The 24,515-nt window shown below is 33.8% G+C and overlaps 1 protein-coding gene across 7 annotated transcripts in view; it reads right to left on the bottom strand.

Moving 5' to 3' along the window:
- Positions 1-24,515, bottom strand: part of ZC3H13 (zinc finger CCCH-type containing 13) — a 101,190-nt gene that overhangs the window by 58,090 nt on the left and 18,585 nt on the right. For 6 of the 7 annotated variants that reach the window (XM_059378290.1, XM_059378292.1, XM_059378293.1 and 3 more), the window contains exons 5-7: positions 14,935-15,043; positions 5,117-5,256; positions 4,354-4,514 (exon numbers count right to left, since the gene is read on the bottom strand). In XM_059378290.1, the coding sequence (XP_059234273.1) occupies positions 4,354-4,514; positions 5,117-5,256; positions 14,935-15,043 (410 nt within the window). Of the gene's footprint in view, positions 1-4,353; positions 4,515-5,116; positions 5,257-14,934; positions 15,044-21,532; positions 21,558-24,515 lie in introns of those variants that run through there. The other variant, XM_059378296.1, reaches the window with a different exon arrangement.

The following is a 24,515-nucleotide window of genomic DNA, read 5'->3' as shown; positions in this document are numbered from 1 at the left end:
GAAGCAGGCTCTCCACTGAGCAGGGAGCCTGATGTGGGGCCCGATCCCACGACCTTGGGATCATGACCTGAGCCGAAGGCAGCCCCTTAACTGACTGAGCCACCCAGGGGCCCCACTTTCAGTTTTTTGGTTTTTTTTTTTTAAAGATATTACTTATTTATTTGACACACAGAGAGATCACAAGTAGGTAAAGATGCAGGCAGAAAGAGAAGGGGGAGCAGGCTCCCTGCTGAGCAGAGAGTCCAATGCAGGGTTCGATCCCAGGACCCTGGGATCATGACCTGAGCCGAAGGCAGAGGCTTAACCCATTGAGCCACCCAGGTGCCCCTATTTTCAGTTTTTTAAAAAATTGTTTTTCTTCCAAAATATCTTGTTCACAGATTGCTTTAATTTTCATGTCAACTGGTCTCATCTTCTCAATGCAATCATTCTCTCAAATTGTACTAAAATTATGAATTTATTATTTAAATTTGTTTTTGTGTTCTCCAACACTGTTCAGTCTGGTGCTGAGTTTTGAAGTAGCCCTCATATATCTGGTAAGTTTTCACCAGCTACTCATTTCACTATTAGTCTTTATAAATGATGACCTAAGTCTGTATCCTAGAACTTACTTCCTGTAACCCTGAGGTCTCTAATCTGATTCCTTAGCTATAAAAAGGTAATAGAGATCATCTTCTTCAAAACTGCTGGTAAAATTTTAAAAAGATAAAAGTATAAAATCAATGGACTCTGTGGGCATTCAGAAAATTTAGCTCTTAATCCTTATTCCTATTTCTTATTATCATAGATAAGGTTAGCTACATAGCAAGTTAGAAATTACTAAAGTATGATCAAATCTTTTTTCACCTTTGTCTCCTGCTATGAACCATAGCCACATATCTCCTTACATATTTATGAGATAACTCAAACTTTTAATGTATCTAACAGTAAGTGATAAATGCCTGAATTTCTAAATATTTTTCCACTTAAAAGACAAAAACAGTAGTCACTATCAAAAAATTATTTTAAAGATAAAATAATAGAGGAATTCTTGATACAAACTATTTTCACGTTACTTCCTGTGACAGAGACTAACTAGGTGTTTACTAAATTTTGTCCCTGGCACACTGTTGAAACATACTGTCTAGACTTTTTTGAAATTGGGTATGGCCAAGTGACCAAGTTCTGGCCAAAAAATGTGAGTAGAAGTGATATATACCACTTCCAGCCCTAACTATTAAAAGACTCTCATACTCCAGGCAACTAATTATAAACTGTTAAGCCAAGTAAGAGCAATACTCTAATTAATTTTTTACTTTGTATGTTCCATTTTTTTGGTGTCCACAAAACCCCAAATGAAGCCATGTCATAAGGAGACTAGGTTACTGAATCTCTATGTACAGGAGATCAACATATTAATCTGAAACACCCATTTTGATTTTATTTCAGTGAGAAATAAACTTCTGTAGAGTTAAGCTCACATTTTGGGATTAGGCTATTAAAACAACTAGGATTACACAAACATATTCACTGAAATACAGAATTTCTTCATATTATCTTCAAAAATATATGTAGTTGGAAATCATATTATGTTACAATATTGGGTTTAAGTGCCTTCCAACCACAGAGATCCAAACTGGTTTTGGACATTCTGAAGTCAACAAGATCTTTGAACATTTTTTTAAGTCAACTGATTATTCTTTAAAGACGCAGAGCCTACTTCCCATTTGTGACATAGAGCTAGCTCAATTAGCTACTTTGACCATTTTTAGATCCTTTCTTTCTCCTCAAAACTACTTCTTTTGAACAGCTTTTAACCTACTTTGTACATCTTCGTACAAAGAGTTATAAAGAAAAATTTACATAATAAAAACTGAGAAACAGTATAGATGGACAGAACACATAATACATTTGCTGATTCTAAGCCACACTGCATCTCACATAATAGCCTAAAGCTTGCTATCAGGACACATCTCACAATAAATATCAAATAAAACTGCCAGCTTTCAGGAAGAAGTATGAATTTCAATTTGTCTATAATTACAGTGCCTACTCAATATGATAACAATGTAAGACCAAGGAGTCTATTTACCTGATTGTCACCTCAGCTGACTTACTGGCATTGCTCCAACAACCTACTGAAATTCCAATCCTTACTTTTTGCTTAATATGCCTTCACACAGCTTACAGTATGATTCAACAAATGAAACCAGAAGCTGATGATCTGACACACTCCACACAACATAAACTGCTTGGCTAAGAAAATGCTATACTCAATTCAGTGTTTTCCTTGTGCCTCTACCGTAGTTTTCCAAGCCCTTCTACTTCAATTACTAAATTAATGGTGCATGTTAAAGTCAACAACATCTTAGACTACAAGAAATACAGTAGTTAAATCAAGGTGAGTAATTATTCCTGCTAAATACTAAGAGGATAAATGAATTACTAATAAAGAACACTATATGAAAAATAACAAGATGAAACTAACCCTTCGTCTAAACAGTTAACAAAACTGATTTAGAGATTAAATTTCAAAGCTTTTATGAATAGAAAGGATAAGAAAACAAAAAAAGGGTATTTCTGATATGCTGGGTTTTTGTTATTTTTATTTTTTTTCCAGAAATGGATGGAACTGAGGGATAGTTATTTAACAACAAACGGAGTGGATCACACCACTCTATAGTTCACTCCTTCCTATTTCTTTGCCACATTTACTCAATCCCAGAAGCAAAGGAGAGGATCAAGTCAACTTTACAGAGTGCCTTTTTATAATGCAAAGCTCAGAAAAAACAATGAACCATCAAGACCCCAATCTTCAAGGAGATTAAATTTAACAGAGGTTCTAATATATGTATGTCACAGATAAAATATAATACAAACAGTAATATTAGGAGAGGTATAAATAAAATCTGATATGCAAAGGAACAGAAGTTATGTTCAATAAAAAGAAATGAAAAAACTTAATGGAAAGACAGAATTTGAGCTAGACATTGAAGAACTGAAGATGGAAGAGAGGAGGAGGAAAACTGGACAAAAATATTCACAAGACTGAAAAGATCAAAGTATAAATGTCATCTTAAAGAATCTAAATTTGGGGGCACCCAGGTGGCTCTGTCAGTTAAAAGCCTCTGACTTCAGCTCCGGTCATGATTTCAGAGTCCTGGGACATTGCCGTGCATTGGGCTCCCTGCTCAGCAGGGAGTCTGCTTTCCTTCTGATGTCCCCCTACCCCCAGCTCATGCATGCACATGCACAGGCTCTCTCATAAATAAATAAAATGTTTAAAAAATAGAATTTGAATTTTATTCAACAGAATGGAAATTCAGAGTTTTTCAATGGCATAGTATATTAATCAGAATTGCTCTTTCAGGATTTCTCTCACAAGATTTCTCTGTAAAATGAATCAGTTGGGGTTGAAAATGAAATGTTTATGAGAGTAAGGGAGTGGACATTGGATAAAATAAATACAGTTAGTAGGATATAATGATCTAGGCAGAAAGTACCTGGAGTCTTGAAAGAGGGTTAAAACTTCTAGAAACTAAAAGGAAGAAGACAGAAATTTCCTTGTGGGTTCAGATAGACAGTTTGCCAACTGGTCATATGTTGGGAAGAGGTTTGGGTTTTTCTCTTGAAGAAATTTAGTATATGCGCTTTAATTACAACAATATTTAAATAATACAGATCGACATTAAGTGGAAAGATGTCTTCTGTCTTATTCTTAGTGCCTCAATGTAATCATATTTTCCCATTTCTATTTTTATTTCCTCAACTGGCTACTGGAATAACTCTAATATCTTCATACTGCTATGTACAGGCTATAAGGAACCTAATCTCATAACCACATGCACAAGGACAAGAAGAATGTTCACTGTGTATAACTTGTTAACAGTGAAAACCTGAAAACAACCTAAATGTTCAATAACAGAAAAATAAATATAGAATGTAAGTACTCAAATGAAAAAAGGCTACACATATCAATAAAATATAAAAAATGTTAACTGAAAAAGCAAGTTGCAGAAGCAAAGCTTTAATATGTAAGATTAATAGATAAAAATAATATATATGAAAGTATAAACATACATGCACCAGTATCAAAACAAATTCAAGAGGGGAGAACAGAATATCTATGTATTATGTTTTAATCTTAAAAAATAAAAAGCTCTGAAGCATATGTAGGTGGGACATAGATATCTGCTTTATTGTTCTGTATAATCTTCTTTTAAATTGAAACTCTTTTGACTTTTTTCTTAGAAGAAAAAAATTTACATTAAATATTTAACATATTTTAAGTACCCTTCTATAACCCACTAATTCTTTTGAGTATCATTTCAAAAAAAGCTACTTCATTTTGGCATTATTTACTACCCTACTGACCTCTGCTGGTCCAATAAGGGTGAGGATACTGCAGCTGTCTTCCTGTCTTTCTTGCTTGCTGAAGATGATGACTTAGGGCTTGATTTTCGCTTTGGAGATTTGCTTGATTTTCTTAGAGAAGGTGATGGAGATAATTTTGATCTAATTACTTCTGGTGAAACCTTTTAAAAGAATTCAGTAAGTCAATTCAGAAACTCCTTCAATCATGGCTGTTATAATCAGGTAACAAAGTAGGTGTTTTTAAAGCATACCAAACTTTAGAAGAAATATTAAGTGCTACTAGAGATACCATGTATTAATCTGGCTCCTAAACACATGCTTTTAACCAGTATGATAATTAACTGCCCTAACATAATACTAATATCAATAAAGCCAACTAAAATGATAAAACTTCAAAGTCTCCTTAGAAAAATCAAAATTATATTCCAATGAGTTGTATCTCTACTCTTTAGAAAATAAACAAGTGTTCTAGAAATAGCTTAGGCCTAAAAAACAGACATACATAGATTTAAATCCTATTTAACATTAGCTGGTGACTCTAGGCAACAAAATCTCGGTTTTTCACCTGTTCTAAAGCAAAAAATTTCAATTTATCTAACAGGGTAATGAGAAGATTAAATGATTGACATATGTAGTTGATATATAATTTAATCAGTGTATCAATATCCTAGTACAATTTAAGACAGAGCAAGCAGCTAATGAGTTCTCTGATCAATAGCCATGTTGATGCTAATTACAAACATTTATTTCAATAATAGCATACCTCTTTTTTAATAATAATTTCTTCTCTCTTGTCCATGTTTTCTTGTTCCAGCTTCATTAATTCCCTCTGTATCTTCTGACGCTTCATTTCCAAAGACAACTCATGAACATAATCATAATTAATATCTCCATTGTCAGAATCTTTAAAAAAAAATTCCATTACTTGTCAAAAACTATGAATGATCTATACCAAAAATTAGAGCACTTTTTCTGCTAATTTTTTATACAAATTAAAATGGTAGATTCATTCATTAGAATAACAAATTTCTCAAAGATAAAAGAAATATATACTGTTTCTATAAAGGATTAAAATCAATATGGTTGATTTCTTTTGATTTCTTTATGAAAAGTCAAACATTTTTAAGATTCTTGGGTTTTCTGAAAGTGGTTTTAGGTTGCCTGGGGGTTAGGATTTTGGTTAGGAGACAGGATTTTTAAAAGATACAATTAAAAACAAACATGTAAATTTTAACTATTAGAGATACCAAAGCCTTCAATATTTCATCCTGAGTATGATGTGATTTCATTATCTCCTTGACTTTCTTAAGGATTCATTAGTATTAAATGAAGGTTACATTAGGTGTCCTACATTGCTTCCGCATTGCTTTTTTATTAGTAACACAACAGATTTGTATCTAAAACTAAAGTCTGGTAATTTTAATACTAATGTGTACATGAGTTAATGTCCGAAGATCTGTACCATTTCCATTACACGTGATTTGTACTAGGTTCCTTAGATTAGAACTGCCCATCAACAGATCTGATACCATTTCCTTATTTCCATTTACCTTTTTCATAAAAAAATATGATGGCTGGTTAAAGGGGGAAAAAGAAGGAGTGGTACACAGAGCTATTTCATCACAATACCCAGAAGTTTTCAGTGGCTACTGGCATTGCCACCCAACCTCTCATCCTCACTTGCTATAATGCAAGATGTCTAGAGGAAGGAATTTCAGTGACTCGTATCCTAACACATGACAGTGCTGGGCTTCACTGCTTCCGAACTGAAGTGCCTTCTATCAAACTATACTTTGGCACTAAAGATCACCATTCCTTAACCTGGGGCAAAAAAAAAAGAACTAAAAAATAACAATAAAAGCACAAGATAATGAATATCACTGTCAGGCACAGACCGAATACATTATAATGCCAACCATCCATTTATACACTTGGGAACTAAGAGGGTAGCTATATAGTGTTTAACTGTGTAACTAAATTGATTACTCAGCTAATATTAGAAGATGAGGACAATTTTTCGATAAATATATAAAACAGACTAAATCACATTTTTCAGTCAGAAAGCAATCACTAAATATTTAAGGATATAAAACTTTTACTTGATAAAATGATTAGAGATACTGAATTTTTTTTTTAAGATTTTATTTGAGAGAGCACACAAGCAGGAGGGAGGGGCAGAAGGAGCAGGAGAAGACGACTCCCTGCTAAGCAGAGAGGCTGATGCTGGGCTCTATCCCAGGACCCAAGATCATGACCTGAGCAGAAGGTAGACACTGAACTGACTGAGCCACCCAGGTGCCCCAAGAGATGCTAAATTTAATTAAATAAATAATGGCTATATTCAGTATTATTGTGCATTCTGATACTTTGTATCAGAGATAGTGTCAAAGATTCCATTTGATGGTATTCTCAAATTATTAACAGATAAAAATTCCATAACTAAATACTAAGTACGCATAAAATAAAGGGAAGATTATGGACTTTGGGGAGGGTATGTGCTAGGTGAGTGCCATGAAGTGTATAAACCTGGCGATTCACAGACCTGTACCCCTGGGGCTAATAACACATTATATGTTTATAAAAAAATAATAAAAATTATTTTTAAAAAAACAAAAAATGAAAAAAAAAGGGAAGAGTAATTAATTGTAAAGAATGATTTATAGTATTTTTAAAGGCATTATCAATAATGTCCTGTGCCCCTCTAAAAACTGCTATCTGGAAATACCAATATAGAACACATGTAAAAAAATGAGAAGCTGACTGTCAGTCTTCACTCCCCAACTACCCTAATAAGGGCATTAAGTCTGAACAGTTAAAATCAATGTACTATAACTAATATATTTCGTTTAGAGGGAAAGCTCTCAAGTCTTCACTGATAAACCACTTATTCTTATTTTATGGCTATCTATTATAAACAAAAGGAAGATGTTTTCCTAGCCTTTAAGAGTTGAACTACAAAATAGGCATGATGCAACTGATAGTCTCCTGACAAAAAAAGAAAAATGAGAAGACACAAAACATAAAATAGAACCCAAAACAAAAATGAGTCTGAAACCATTTAAGAAATTTAGAAAATGTCTCTCATACCTTATAGCTTGAGGTTATCATTATAATTGCCTAATAAAAACTGATTCATGTAGGTGATTAGTATAAGTCAATAGAAAAATATTAAATGTAACTAGAATGGCAGATTTTATAAGGCTGAGATTTTTAAGAATGTATATAATAGAAAAATATATACAATACATAAGGTTGACATCACTTTTTTTTTTTTTAAAGATTTCATTTATTTATTTGACAAAGAGAGAGAGCATAAGCAGACCGAACAGCAGGCAGAGGGAGAGGGAGCAGCAGACACCCCACAGGGCAGGGATCATGACCTTAGCTGAAGGCAGATGCTTAACAAACTAAGCCACCCAGGTGCCCCAACATTATTTATAAATAGAGTTCATATTGATTCAAAGGAGAATGAGCAAGAAAGGATACAAACAGGTAATTCACAAAAAGAAGAAAATGCAAATGACAGATAAATATGGCTTTTTCACGTGCTAAAGAGTCATTTTTTTTCTAATTATAATATTAGGTATCAGCAAAGGTACAGATAAAAGGTATGTTCATTCTCTGAAGGTAACATGTAAACTAGTACATCTATCTTGGAAAGTAATTTAGTAAAGCCTTAAGAATATTCATTCCTCTTAATATAACAATTTTATTTCCAGTAATCCATTTTATGCAAATAATCATAGATATAAAAGAGTATATGTATATGAATTAAAGGCTATATATATTTAAGTATTTCCTTTTGTCTTTAACATATATATTCTCACTATTAAAAGTCGTAATTCTTAGGGCTCCTGGGTGGCTCAGATGGTTAAGTGTCTGCCTTCAGCTCAGGCCATGATCTCAGGTCCTCAGATGGAGTCCTTGCTGGGTGCCCAGCTCAGCAGGGAGCCTTCTTCTCCCTCTCCCTCTGCTGCACCCCCCTGCTTGTGCTTTGTCTCTCTCTCTCTCTCTAATAAATAAAATCTCTATAAATAAATAAATGTGTGTATGTACGTTATGTCTTAATTCTTAAGTATCAGGATAAAATATGAAATACCCTTACACTCCTCCCACTGTCAGCCTTACTCCAGTGGTTAAGACTATTACTAGTTCGGTGCTGTATGCATAAAAATAAACCTTTTTATATTTAATGCTCTTTAAAATAATGGTACTAAAACTACACACACTGCCCTATAGAAATATCTTTCCAGGGGTGCCTGGGTGGCTCAGCTGGTTAAGCAGCCAACTCTTGATTTCAGCTCAGGTCACGATCTCAGGGTCTAGGGATGGAGCCCTTGACGGGCCCCACAATCCGTGCAGAGTTGTTTGAGATCCTCTGCCCCTTCCACCACTTGCACTCATTCTCTCTCTAAAATAAATACAATCTTAAAAAAAAAAAACTATGTCATGCACAGAGATCAACCATTTTCATTTAATATAATTGATTTAATCGGTTTCCTCTTGACACACATTGTTTGTTTTCAATATTTTGCTCTATAAATAAGACTTCTATGGACATTCTGACAGCCTCCCTGATTCACAAGTACATCTTATTTTTTTGGGACAGATTTCTTAAACTAGATCTGCTGGATGAAGAGAAGCATAATTTTATTTTAATATTGCCAAAGTGCACTCAAAAGTAATTTTACCAATGGAAACTCCCACTTCATAATATTAGTACTTTTCATTTTTATCAGTCTGATGAGTGAAAAAGGTTACCTTTTTATTTTCATTGTCTTTCTTCTGTAGTGAACCTGAGCATTTACTAACCACTTCTATTTCCTCTATGAATTATCTAATGTTTGGTTTTTGCCCATTTTTTTAACTGGACTATCTTTTTCTTGTATTTGTGGTAGTTCCTTTTATGTTTATGTAGTGTTTTTTTTTTTTTTCCATATTCTTACATGTTACACATGTCAAATATTTTCTTATGGTGATACTTCTAATTATTAAATTACAGTTTGGTTATATAGAAAATTTAAATCTTTATGTATCCAAATAAGGCTTCTGGGTTTTATGCCTTAACTTCAGAAGAATGTATCCATCTCTAAGATTACCAAAATATGTTCATATTTTTCTCTCCTCCTACAGTGGTACTTTTGCTTTTTATGTAACTGCACTAGTCCCTATGATAAATAAGAGGAAGTTTAAGTAACCAAATAAAAAACACAGACTTGGGGGTCTGGTGTTGGAAATATAGGAAGCAACCAGATAATGAAAAGTTCCGTAAGATAAGAATTTGTACTTGATCCTGAAGGAAATGGGAAATCCGAATTTTTTAAAAAGATTTTATTTATTTATTTGAGAGACAGAGAGAGAATATGCAGGCACATCCCCAGCAAGGAGAGGGATAGAGGGGGAGCGAGAGGGAGAGAGAATCTCAAGCAGACTCCCACCAAGTGCAGAGCCTAAGGTGGGATTCCATCCCATGACCCGAGATCACAACCTGTGCCAAAACCAACAGTTAGACACTCAACCAATTGAGCCACCAAGGTGCCCCAGGTAATCCAGATTTTAAACAGAGGAATGAAGTGAAGCAATTTATTCTTTTGTAAGAGCATTCTTCAACTCACAGAGTAGAAGAAATCTGGAATACATATCACTAATAAAGATCTTATATCCAAAATATAAAAGGAATTCTCAACAATTAAAAACATGTAATACAACAGAACAGGCAAGTCTGGAACACAGAGTTTATAAAACAAATTATACATTCATTAGTAAATGTGAAAAAGTTTGAAACTTTATTAGTTATTAGGGAAATGCACACTGAAACTCCAATAAGATACCAGCACACACCTCCAGAATGGCTAAGATAAAAAAAACAAAAACAAAAAAATACTATATAATAAACAACAACCATTTAAAAATTATCTACTAAAGAAGAACATATGCAAATTCTGTTGCCCAGCAACTCCCAGGCATAAACTGAAGAGAAACGGGTAGGTACATGCTTAGCAAAAGGTATGGTTAAGAATAGTAATAGCACTTAAGCCATAATAGCTCAAAACTGGAAATTACTCAAATGTTTATCAACAGTAGAATGGATAAATTATGGTATATTCATAAATGAAATACTATATAGCAATAACAATGAACTATATGTGCAGTAAATAATATGGTTTAATCTCAAAAATATACTCTAAGTAAAAGAAGCTAAACATAAAAAGAGTGCTGCTATTGATTCCATTTATACATAGCTCAAAAACAGACAAAAACTAACCGATGGTAGTAGAAATCAGGGCAGGATTACCTTTGAGAGGTGGGAGTTGGGAGGTAGTGAGTGGAAAGGGAGCGAAGGAGGCTGATGGGATACTATCATTTTCTATTTATTGATTTGGGTGCTGATTATACAAGTTCATGAACATTGAATCATATGCTCTTCTGAATGTATACTACACTTTAGTAAAAAAAATTTTTTAAAGATTATTCTGACTTTCAAGTGGAGAATGAATTAGGAGATAAGATTAACCTCATGGCATGAGGTCAGGTTATTTTGGTAAAATATATTTGAAGGCAATAAACAAATATCTTAGTAACCAAAATATTAGTAGTCATTGTAGAAAAATAGATGGTTCTGAAAGCTGTTCAGCAGGTAGAAATGTAAGAACTCTATAAATGTCTAGGTTGAGGGGATGGAGTATCAAATAATGATTCCCAGGCTTTGGGGAACCTAGTAGGAAGTGGTGCTATTAAGATAAGGAACTCAGACAGAGATATCCAACTGACAGATCCTTAACAGAGAGCTCTAGATATTAGAGTCATTAATACATAGATGCTAATAATGCCCTAAAAGCATGGTTTCATCTGGAGGGAAAAATTAAAATTGAGAAAAGGTGGCTGGACAAAGGGAAAACAACTGACAGCAGAAGCTGCTTCTAGAAACAACTGGTTCTCAAAGAGTAGTCTGAGAACTTTTGGGAACCCTAAGATAATTCTAGGAGTTTCAGAAGATAAAAAACATTTCTATAGCATTATATTATTTGACTGTTTTTTTTTCCTTTCCTGAGTATACAGTGCAGTTTCCCAAAAGTTACATAATATGTAATATCCTTAACAGATTGAATGCAGAAGCAGATAGGAAAATCCATGTCTTCTATTAAGCCAGATATTAAAAAGACTTACAAAAACATGTAAAACATTGCTCCTCTGTGTAACTTTTATTTTTAATTTGCAAAACATATCTATTTTTTGTAAAGGTATATCCTAGGTTTATTACTGTCATTGTTAGGCAAGTTCATAAATAAATATTTTTAGGGCACCTGGGTGGCTCAGTGGGTTAAGCCGCTGCCTTCGGCTCAGGTCATGATCTCAGGGTCCTGGGATCGAGTCCCGCATCGGGCTCTCTGTTCAGCAGGGGCCTGCTTCCTTCCCTTCCCCTCTCTCTATGCCTGCCTCTCTGCCTGCTGTGATCTCTCTCTGTCAAATAAATAAATAAAATCTTTAAAAATAAATAAATAAATAGATAGATAGATAGATAGATATTTTTTAAATTTCTCAAAAAAAAAAAAAAAAAAGACCTCTCAGATTCAATTTCTAATATGTTAAGAATTGAAACAGATAATCCACCAGGTCAAAAGTTGTTTGTGGGGGGCAGTTGGTTACACATCCAACTCTTGGTTTTGGCTCAGGTCCTGACCTCAGAGTGGCTGAGCCCTCCGTTGGGTTCCACACTCAGCAAAGAATGTGCTTAAGACTCCCTCCTCCTCTCCTCCTGCCCTCTATTTGTGCCCACTTTCTCTTCCCCCTTTCTCAAATAAATAAATCTGAAAGAAAGAAAGAAAGCAAGCAAGCAAGCAATCAATCAAGCAAGCAAAGCTGTCTGGATCCTTTACAAAACTAAAAAGTGTCCTAAGACCAGAAAGTTTGTGAAATATTGGTATAAAGCAATATCTTCTGAGTCCAGCTAAAATTGATATTCACTTTAGACTGAAAATGTAGAAGGAAAGCCTGTTAAACTAGTTCACAGTCTCATTATCTGGGGATTGAGATGGCTACATCCATTCATCAATATTCCTTCAAGCCTATTTTTAATATAGAGAGATAAATGTCCAAAACCTTTGAGTTCTAATCAAGACAAATGATAATAAATAGCCATGTGTATATTTTACATGTAAAACTATATAAAAGGCATCTACTCACCTTTTAAAGGAATTTTGTATATAAAAGGCTCTTGTAGTAAAATCATTTTGGTTTTCTTTTTTAAAGATAACAGTTAAGAGCAAAGCCTTGGGAAACAACATTTAAAAGATAGTTAAAATATAAGGAACCTCTGTAGGAAGATTGAAGGGCTTCAAAGGAAGACAGAAAACCTGAAGAGGGATAGAGAGGTAGAAGAAATCCAAGGGGAAAGTACTTTTGGAAGACAAAGGCTCTCAAATGCTGCAGAGAGATTATAGAAGAGAAACAAGGAAGTCTCCATTTATTTAGCAAAGGGGAGGCTATTAGTAACTTTGAAGAACAGTTTTAGTGAAGACATGGGTCAGAAAACTGAGTAAATACTGAGGTGAAAAAGAAAGACAGTAAGGTACAGAACTACTCAACAATTTAGTTGTAGGGGCACCTGGGTGGCTCAGTTGGTTAAGCGACTGCCTTTGGCTCAGGTCATGATCCCAGGATCCTAGGATTGAGCCCTGCATTGGGGTCTTTCTGCTCAGCGGGAAGCCTGCTTCTCCCTCTCTCTCTGCCCATCGCTCTGCCTACTTGTGCTCTCTCTGTCAAATAAATAAAATCTTAAAAAAAAAAAAAAAGGAATTTAGTTGTAAAGTGGGGATAAGCAGGGTGATGGCTGAAAAGTCACATGGAGAAAAGAGGAAAAGATATGTTAAAGATACAAAAGAGAATGTATGCTAAATGAACAAGACTGCAGAGGGAGGAGGAAATCAGATCCAGAATATAGGAAAACACAACCTTTATACAGAAGGGAGGCTACTTACACAGAAACAAAGAGGAAATAGTAAAGTTCAGGGGGGTGGGGGGGAGAAGACTAATTTGGAAGTATGGTAGCAGGAAGTTGAGGGTGTTAGTGGGTCGTGAGTTGCATCATCTCTGCGTAGTAAAGAGCAGACAGGAACTATGAGAGGGTTTGAAACAGCTATTATGAAAACAAAGAGAGAACTGTCTTGGGCTTTCCCAAATCTTTTAAACAGGAATAGAGAAATTTTTTTTTAAAGATAAGAAGTATCCAGTACATTTCAGAGTGACTTTTATCCACAAATAACTAAAATGAAAAGAATGCTGAATGTGTTGAGTTAATCGTTTCACACTTAGGAAAAGTTCACTGTCCAATCTTTAACAATCAAGTTTTGTAATATTTTATTTCAGTATATTAACTACTTAATTAACTATGATGGGACATTTTAGCTGCTTCTACTGCTATTTTGTAGGAGTTGTTAAATTGGCTTATGAAAGTCCAATAAACTAATCATAGGGAAGTTTCTTATCTATTTTTAGGAGTAAGTTTTAAGCAGACAATACTGTCCCAAGATGGAATGGATTTCCTTAAAAAATACTGATGTTCAAATTACTGGAGAGGCAGTTAGCACACTTTTCACATATGGGAATATAAATCCTCAGAGATTGTTCTCAAATGTAACACTAAATGTTGTAAGCTTACAGGCTCTTGGCTCTCACAGATGTCCATTCATTCACTGTAGCTGAAAAGCAGCTACAGAAAATAAGTAACCAAATGGGTATGGGTGTATTCCAACAAAACTTTATTCGCAAAAACAGGTGGCTAGCCCACAAGCTATTCTTTTTTAACCCCTGGTCTAAGTTTTCATTTTACTGCTAAGGAAGGCGCTTAAATTAGTATACTCTTTAGTTTTGTCATCTGTAAGAAGAATAACAAAGCTACTGAATTAATAATTACATAAATTATATTAAAATAACCAGAACACCCAAAGCATTCAACAAATATGAGTTCTCTTTCTCTATATTTGATAGTGTGAGGCTATAGTGCTCACCTTCAGAAGGTCACAGAAGTGAAGAAGAGGAGAGAACATTCATGGTGTGGAAAACAAATGCTAATTTGTTAAGACAATGATGCAAAGATGATTTTGCTATTTTTCATCAACAAATCCCTGGTCTCAATTATCCGAATTGGATTTCTTCTGAAAGATGAAAGTCTACAAAATTTCTTGGAAACAATTTTCCCAGATCCTTAAGATTTAAAAATTTCATTTTAATATTTTATGTGAAACAAACAAAATTTAGATTTAATTTTAACCTTGGTATTGAGGAACTAATAAGATTTAGAAACATAATACAATTTCAAAGGACTGTGATGCTGCCCAGTATAGCTCTAGGAGGAAAAAAGGATGGGGAAGTTGAAAAATGCAGTGAACAGTTTTCTCTGCCTTTGTTCCACTACCATATGCCATTTTCTGTATTCTAACTCAGTAAGGTAGAAACAAGGCAGTAAGATGATTCTGAAACAACAAGGAGATCACAGTTGAAAGGTGTTTTGAAGCCCCCCAAAATCTACAAAGTAAATAATCAATAAATTGACGATATAAACAAAGATTTTTTAAAACTCACCATCTCTGTTAGTTTCCCATTCTACATTTTCTTCTTCACTTTCTGGAGTTCTCTCCTTAGTGATTTTTATGTCTTCCTTTTCCCTATGTCTCCCTCTTGAAGATTCTTTCTAAAAATTATACACATACACAGATTACTATATTTAAAAAAATTATGAGATAGTTACTATAATACAGACTATTTCTAGCCTCATCTTTTTTCATCTGTTTTGCAGATAATCACTCACCCACTAAGTAGAAAAACTGACAAGTTCTAGTGTAGCACCGCAATGAGCACTATTTTATTAAAGAGCAACGTGGTAAAAAGAAGGCATCAATCACTGAGATTTCAAGATACAATGTAAATGTCTAATAAGCGCTGGATAGTCCACAACATACCAAGTTTGTATTTCTAAGTCTCTAGGGGGAAACTATTCAAAATGCATAAAATAAACAAAAGGATTGAATATATTAAATAAGGACTAAAAAATGGCTGCATTATTCATAGTAGACCCTCAAAAAGAATTACTGATCTAAAACTTGTCATATACTAATGTAACATCATTTCCCTATATGCCTAGATAAATCCAAACTCATTTGGTAATTTTATAAATGCTTTTTAAAAAATATTTTTCCCTATTTTGAGGAAACCAAAAGGGCAGCTAAAACAGGTGGCAAATTAGTCCTTATACTGAAGCTAAAAAAACAGAAAATCTACATTTTATTCCAAGTTTAACAGCACCCTATGGACAAAACAGGACAGTAGTAATTGAGCTGATAACATTTAACTAAATATCCTATTACACAAAACCTCCAAACAACATTTTAAGTGGTAAGAAAATAAAGTAACCATTGTTATGGAATTGTTACCTTCCTACCACAGTGTCTCACTTTTATTAATACCTTAAATCCTGCCTATAAAACAAACTAACACAAAAAGGTTAATTGTTAAAAGTTCTTTCTGGGCATTATAAAAAACAAAACGGGGCTGCTTAAAACACAAATTAATTTCTCTGTGAAGTCTTCTTTTTAAAGAACTCTAGTATAAATTATAATTGCCCCTAATTTTACATATTTAAGTATAAAGTCATGCTGCTATCACTTGCTTAATGACATACATGGCTGCCGTAAAACAATAAAGGTGGACAAAAGTCATTATAAAAGAGTCTACAAGAGTACAACCAGCCATGGAAAAATGGTAAGAGGTCAAAAGAGAGAGAAAGAGAGAAAGAAAAAAAGAGAGAAGGGAAGGAAGGAAGGAAGGGTTAATCCTCTTTATACATAAATCAAAAGGAAAAAAGGAACATGAGCTATTTTTATTCTTTAGCTCTATTCTAAAGGGTATCAATGATGAACTATTCTATATCCAATGCAACTTTTTTTTTTTTTTTTTTTTGCTCCACATCCAGTGTGGAGCCCAATGTGGGGCTTGAACTCAGGACCCTGAGATCAAGACCAGAGCTGAAATCAAGTGTTGGACACTTAACTGACTACACCACCTAGATGCTCCTCCCACCATGCAACTTTTGAACATTCTGGGGATTAAACTCACTATAAATATAAATTAGTACAAGTTATATCAAAAATTTATAGAAAGTTATCTCCAAATTACTGAAAAATATATTGTTTCCCAAAGTATCACATAATATCTGAATACTAATTTAGCTGAAAAAAAAAAGGGTTTCAGAGCCATAGTGCTGATACTGCAAAATAAATAATCTGCAAGTGTGTAAGAGAATATTTTAAAGATTTAGAAAAAAATTTAATCATCTTAATAAGTTTCATTAATAACTTACATAAATATTTCAAAATATTCACCCTATATAATAAATTACGTAATTTTAAGCTGCCCCCCTCTTTTTTTATTTAAGATTTTGTCAGAGAAAGGAGAGAGCACACAAGCAGGGGGAGCTGCAGGCAGATGGAGAAGCAGGCTCCCTACTGAGCAAGAAGCCCATGCAAGACTCCATTCCAGGCCTCAGGGATCATGACCTGAGCTGAAGGCAGACACTTAACTTAGAGCCACTCAGGTGTCCTCTTTTTTTTTTTTAAAAGGCTCTTGCCTTTTAATATGACTTTAATACTGTCCTCAGAAATCATATATGACTTCTGTTATTAAGTACTAGACACTGAATATAGGCTTTAATAAAAATGGAATCTCATTCAAGTTAGAAGATACATTTTTTTCTAATATTTTGTCACAATCAAAATACAGGAATTATTTTGGTAACAATTATTAATGCAGCACAGATCATTTTTAAAAATGTCACATTTCCCCATTTTTTCCAATTCAACAATGTTTAGGCATAATTTGGTTAGGCATGTTATTCCTTGGTCAGTTATTTCCCATTTATCATATTCAAATAAACAGGGTCCGGTATTCCCTGTTCCATGTAGCACAGCATGGCCTGCTCTCTCACCTCTTGAAGAGAACAGCTTGTCATCTTATTTCTTTTAAATGAAAACATATTAATTAGGCTGTTTGATTACTTTATTATGCATTCTAAATTAGCCATCCCAGAAGATGTACATGTTGAAATATCTGTTAAAGAACTAAAATATTTCAGCAGGTACTGCTGGGAATGAGATATTTTAAGAATTCTGAACTTTTTTGGACTTCAAAGTATATTAAGTAACACCACCAGTAGGGTCTGGATAAACCACCTGTGATCAAACACACGAATATTTTTGCAGCACAACATGAATTTGCCAATTGGATAAAGACTATAATTAGCCTCGTGTCAATTAAAATCAGGTTACGCTATCAAATAAATCTATGCCTAACTTAGGAAACATTTTTGGCTTTAAAAATTTCTTAGATTTCAGAAATGTAATAAATGACTGTGGACTTTAACTTTATTTTCATTTTATATTACATTCACATTTATTCCTTAAACATTTTATGTATGGACAGATAATATTCATTATGAATTTTGTTTTTAGATAGTAAACAGGCATTATCAAAAAGAAGTACTTTAAAAAATAAGTACTGAGGTTAAGTTTTGAAAACCAGTATTGTAACAACTGGATTAGCAACCAGAATAATTAAATGCTAGGGGTCTTTGTAAATAATGTAATTCAAGCTCCTTTTGCCCTATGTAGAAAATTTTTTAATACTATATAGTTATGAAAGTCCTATTAGAAGAATTTCAGGAAAAAAATTTACTCTCTACATCTCTGATGACGGCTCTTCATTGCTGGATCCTTTGTCTCCATTTTCAGACAGCTCTGAGTATTAAAACATTCTTTCTTATACTGATTGCAACTCTTACACCTTTCCAGAATTCTTCCTGATTAGAATCAGTTCTGACATGAGATCATGTAAAAATAAATCTAATACTTCTTTCACATGACAGTCCTTTAATATGTGAACACCAGCATTATTAAATCTCTTCAGCATCTTCTCATACCAGGCCAAAGAAAGCTACAGTTCACATCAATCATATTTTAACTTTCAGGATTTTCACATTCTTCCTCACTCTGTCATCTTCCCTGGACATACTAACTTACCAATGTACTTCAATAAAATGTGGTAACTAAAATTAATCTAGTCTTGTCAGAGCAGTATACAGCATATGGCTTTTATTTCTCCTGGTGTAGAACTGAAATTATACTTGTATTAATGAAGTCTAAGTTGCTTTGCCGGGTAAGTTTCAGGTGGAGCTTAAATAAGATACTGTAAACTTATAAACTGTAAATTTAAATTATAATCTCACATAAAACAGAAAACTTCAGGGCTCGGTGATTTAATAACACACTGAAATCATTAGAGATCAAACTTTCTAGTGTTCTTCCAATCTTACAGCTTTGCTATTCCTAATGTTGACTTCTCCTTATTTCTTTTACCATAATAAGAAGCCATCTAGGTTCTCCCAACGTGCCTCTCCCTCAATCACGAAATAAGAATTCTTTCCTTCAGTTTGAATAGGCCAACTTCAGCCATATGACCAACCAAGGTAATGGTCACAGGAGAAATGATTTAGGCCTGGTTCCTGAATCAACTGAATTACCAAGGAGAATGGGATTACTTTGACTGAATCAAACTAACCAGGCCCCAGCAGTGAACCGGGGTCAATTCCCCCAAAACACAATGCAGATACAAAAGGAAAAAGTGATGGAATGGATTATAGGGAGTTAAAGCAATTTACACTACACTTTTGGTAGTATACCTTACCTCTTCAAAGTGTAAGGCCACACTCTGCACAACTTTAAAGGCCATACAAAACAGACTGTCCAACCCAGTAAACATTTTCTCTGTTCACCTCTATTATTCACATTTCAGACGCTCCTTCTAAGGTCATTTGCTATCTTCCTGATACATATCTTTTTAGATATTCTCTACTTAGTGAAGGTCTCCTAGTACTCAACGCTCTCAATTTTATTTGAAAATATCTATATTATATCTACATTCTTGAAAAATAATTTCACTGGGTATACAGCTATAGGTTGACAGATTTATTTTAGCACTTTGGAAATATTATCCCACTGTCTTTTGGCTTCTGTTTCTATTGATATCAATCTGTTGCTCCTTTGTAGGAGCCTTTTTTCTTGGGGTATTTCTAATATTTTCTGTAACTCTGGTATTTTGCAATTGCATAATAATATTCTATTTGATATATATTGTGATTTCTGTATCTGCTATAGCTTTGTCTCATCAATTACAGAAAATTCACAGCACTATTTCTCTCAATTTTGACTCTCCTACATTCTATTTTTTCCTGGAGTTCCAACTGAGAGGTACCTCAAACTTTCTAAGTATTTTCCTCATGTTTTAAAATCTCTTCAACATTTTCTATAACCCTGTCTTGATGTGCTGTATTCTGGATAAATTCTTCAACTCCATCTTTCAATTCAACAGCTCTCCCTCAACAGATGGACCAAAGGCTTACTCTCTGACCAGTTCTAATACTAATAAAAGTTTCAAGGTCACCACTAGCTTTCAAGTTTGCTACTTAATCCCTGGTTTCAATCCCCCGTTAATGTTTCTTTGTTTTTGCTGCTATTTTGCATTTTTGAGAAAGCAGCAATGCATTTAAAATGTGTTTGTTGTCACTTACCCAGGATACTGTAGTGGGAGGGCCCTCAAAGTATATAAACCATAATAGTGCTGAAAGGGACAGTTAATACTAACAATTTTTTTTTTTAAGATTTTATGTATTTGACAGAGAGAGAGAGAGATCACAAGTAGGCAGAGAGGCAGGTAGAAAGAGGGGGAAGCAGGCTCCCCGTCAAGCAGAGAGCCCGACGCAGGGCTCGATCCCAGGACCCTGGGTCCATGACCTGAGCCGAAGGCAGAAGCTTTAACCCACTGAGCCACCAAGGCGCCCCTCTTTTTTTTTTTTTTTTTAAAGATTTTATTTGAGAAAGAGAGCAGGCACACAGGCACACCCACACAAGCAGGGAATGTGGCAGAGAGAGAGGGAAAATCAGGCTCCCTGCCAAGCAGGGACCCTGAGATCATGACCCGAGTCAAAGGCAGATGCATAACTGACACCCAGGCACCCCAAGATTAATAACAATTCTTAACAAGACTAACAATTCTTTTAACAATGTCTGTTGTTTGAAATATAGCCAACTCTTTCTCCCTTGGATTTACCCACAACCATTGGAGAGATCAAGCTACCCTAGACCACACTAATACAACTGACATTTTGTTCCTAAAATGAAGTCTATTTATCCCTAACATAAGTTTGTTCTTTGTTAATGACAGGGGACAGTATTATTATGTATTAGATGAGATAAAGAAGATGCGAAGAGGAAAAAACATCTACTTCAACTACCTTTTCCATTTGTCCTATATAATCTCATTACATTTCCTCACATCTTTCCAAAATTACTTGGAGAAACTTCCTTTGAGACTAATAGATAAAAATTATAACAGAACATTTATTGAGTCAAAGAATAACTCAATTATTTATAAAACCATCCAAGTTCTCCCCTTGTACTAATATCCACTTTAAAACAACTATAAATTTGTCCATTACTAGCCTAAACCTCTAGTCATAGTAATAATTCTATTATATTAGTAATAATTAATAATTATTATATAATATACAATTATCATAAGTATTAATAATTCTGTTATATTAAAAAATATCAAGTTTTTAAACATAAGAATTTTTGATTTTTTTAATGTCTTTTATTTTTAAGGAATAATGATTCCAGGAGCACCTGGGTGGCTCAGTTGGTTAACTGTCCAACTTTTGATTTCCACTCAGTTCGTGATCTTGGGGTCATGGCATCAAGCTGCATGTCAGGCTCTGTGCTCAAAAGTCTGCTTGTCCCTCTCCCACTCTTCCTCCCCCCTACTCCCACTCTCTTTACCTCTAGAATAAAATCTAAAATCTTAAAAATCTTTAAAAAATATTAAAAAAAAGAGAATAATGATTCCAAACCCTATTATTCTAAAAATACACTTAGTTTCACAAAACACTAATGTCATTAGTGAATTCTTCATTTTCTGTCAGAAGCTCTACAATTAATGTTAATCCAAATTTTTCTTCTTCATAATTTACTACCACATATCATATCAAAACTATTAACAAGGGGCACCTGGGTGTCTTAGTGGGTTAAAGCCTCTGCCTTCGGCTCAGGTCACGATCCCAGGACCCTGGGATTACCTGCATCGGGCTCTCTGCTCAGCGGGAACCCTGCTTCCTCCTCTCTCTGCCTGCTTCTCTGCCTACTTGTGATCTCTGTCAAGTAAGTAAATAAAATCTTAAAAAGAAAAAAAAAAACAACTATTAACTACTGGAAAAAACTAATATTGAGATTATGGTTCTCACCTTAATGTTTTCATTAAACTTCTCAATTGGACACTTTTGATGAAGGGTTAAAAACTTTAAAAAATGAACAATGGTTCATTGATTTTTGGCCTGAACTTTAGACCCCAAACTCAGCTCAGTCTATAGCTATTACAATAGCTACAACTAGACATTTTAAAATTTCAAATTATTCAAAGATGTACAATTTCAGATCCTTTCACTGTTACAGAAACACAGAGAATAAAGAAATGTAGATCTATACTGGGGAAACTGCACTATAATTTTTAACTACTGAAGAAAACCCCCTCTAATAGGGTTAATGGAGATTTTCTCTTATGAAATAATAACAAAAATTATATTATCTTGTTCCATTATACACAGCGCCACAAATAAGTAAGAGTGTACACTTTAAAAAACATTCAACAGATAACCAAACTCAAGTCATTTCTAAACGCTGCTTTAAAAAAAATTATAATGAAAAGAGAACAGTTATTATCTTTGTATCTATGCACTCAATAAGCAGTGAAGTGCAGAAAGTATAAGAGATTTAGCGAAAATTAGACAGAGACATACCACTAAGATACTTCAACAAGGTCTTCTCAAACCAAGAGACCAAGTAGGCAAAGATATATTAAAAATACAGAAGATCAAAACAACGATGTTTTAGAGATTCTCTAGAACCTGAAAACTAAAAACATAGAAAATACTCCCCCTTTTCAAGCACACAGGGAAAATTCAGATAAACTGACCATATCTTAAGTCACAAAGAAAATCTCATTTAAGTTAAAAAAATAGAAATATAAAGAGTAATAACATAGTAGTTACTTTTTAAATCAAAATAACACACACTACACAAAGTTCTTCAACCTGAAAATGTAAAACGTGCAATTAAAAAATTATTGGATCACATAGAAATCCAAATCTAAAGAGGAAAATTACGAAAATAATGATAATGAAAACATGACATATAAGATCCATAAATTCAGCTAAACCATTTATCAAACTTTAAAGCATTAGATACTAATAAATTAGATTAGTTACTAATAAATCAAGTGAAAATAAATGCTCAACCAGTTCAACAAAGAAAAGAAATACAGTAAACCAAAGAAAGAATAAAAGAACAAACAAACATATTAGAAAATGAACTAATCTATAAATTCAAAAGCTAACTCTTTAAAAACAAAAACAAAAAACAATAAACCAAAACCAAAAACTAAAAAACACAGGCTAAGCTAAACAAGAAAAAGGAGAAAAGCACAAATATCCAAAATCAGATATAATAAAGTAAAAATAGGCACTAGAACAAAGAAAAATAAAGAAAAACACGAGATTTCCTCACACAACTCTATACAGTTTTAAAATTATAATTTTTTAGAAAAATACAATTTAACAAAACTGACTTCAACGAAGTCAAAATTTCCATTAAAAACTCTTCATAAAACAGTACCAGATTCAGTTGGTTTCACATGGGAATTCTACTAAACCTTAAAAAAGCAGAAAATCCCAATATTACTTATGATATTTCAGAGCAAAGAATCAGTAATATTTTGTTATTATACAGTACTTGGACTATCTGTGAAGCACTACAATGTTATTTGAAAAAAGACTTGAATTAGTTGTAAACTTACACTGCAAACTCTAGTGCAACCACCAAAAAAAGTAAAAATAAGTAAACTGATATGCTAGAAAAGGAGAGAAAACTGGAATAATATAAAATGTGTGATTCAAACCACAACAGGCACAAAGAGCAGAAGACAAAATAATAGGAACAAAGAACAATGGTAACGAATATAACAGACATTAATTCAACTATATCAATAAACATCAAAGGACTCCATCAATTAAAACAAACTGTCAAGGGCACCTGGGTGACTCAGTCAGTAAAGTGGCTGCCTTCAGCTCAGGTCATGATCACAGGAGTCCTGGGATGGAGCCCCACTCAGGCTCCTGGCTTAGCGGGGAGTCTGCTTCTACTTCTTCCTCTGCCCCTACCCCCAGCTTGTGCTCTCCCTTATGCTCTTACCCAAGTAAATAAAATCTTAAAAAACAAACAAACCAGAGACTGTCAGAGACCCAAATACATATTGTCTACAAGAAACAACCCTAAATATGAAGACACATACAGAGTAAAAAGAAAGAGATGGACAAAGATATACTATGCTAGTATTAATCAAAAGAGTGGGAATAGCTACATTAATAACAGAGCAGACTTCAGAGCAAGTGAAGTTACCACAGACAAAAAGGGACATTATGTCATGATAAAGGGGTCAATTCTCCAAGAAGACATAACAATCCTTAATATATATGTGCCTAATAACACAGTGTCAAATATGTATGGTAAAAACTGATATAAAACTGTAAAGAGAAGAAATGATCACAATTATAGTTGGAGATTTTAACACTCCTCTGTCAAAAATGGATATATCCAGCAGGCAGAAAAACAGTAAGCACATAGCTGAGCTCAAAAGCACCATCAATCTACTGGAAACAACTGACATCTATAGACTACTTCATCCAACAACAGAATACACATTTTTCTCAAGTTCACATGGGACATTCAACAAAACAGATCTCAACTATCAAACACACTTTTAAAAGAACAGAGATCACACAATCTCTACTTTCAGACTACAATGGAATTAAATTAGAAATCAGTAACAAAAAGATAGCTGAAAAAACCCTAAATATGTGGAGATCAAGCAACACACTTCTAATTAGCACAAGGGTCAAAGAAAAATATCTCAAGAACAATTTAAAAATATTTCAAACTAAATAAAATAAAAATGAGGAATGCATGGGTAGCTCAGTTGGTTACGCAATCTAACTCTTAATTTTGGCT

This window comes from Mustela nigripes, chromosome 15, assembly GCF_022355385.1.
Source record: "Mustela nigripes isolate SB6536 chromosome 15, MUSNIG.SB6536, whole genome shotgun sequence".
Taxonomy (NCBI): Eukaryota; Metazoa; Chordata; class Mammalia; order Carnivora; family Mustelidae; genus Mustela; species Mustela nigripes.
The sequence above is the reverse complement of the archived record's forward strand: the minus strand, read 5'-3'. Positions and strand labels throughout refer to the sequence as shown.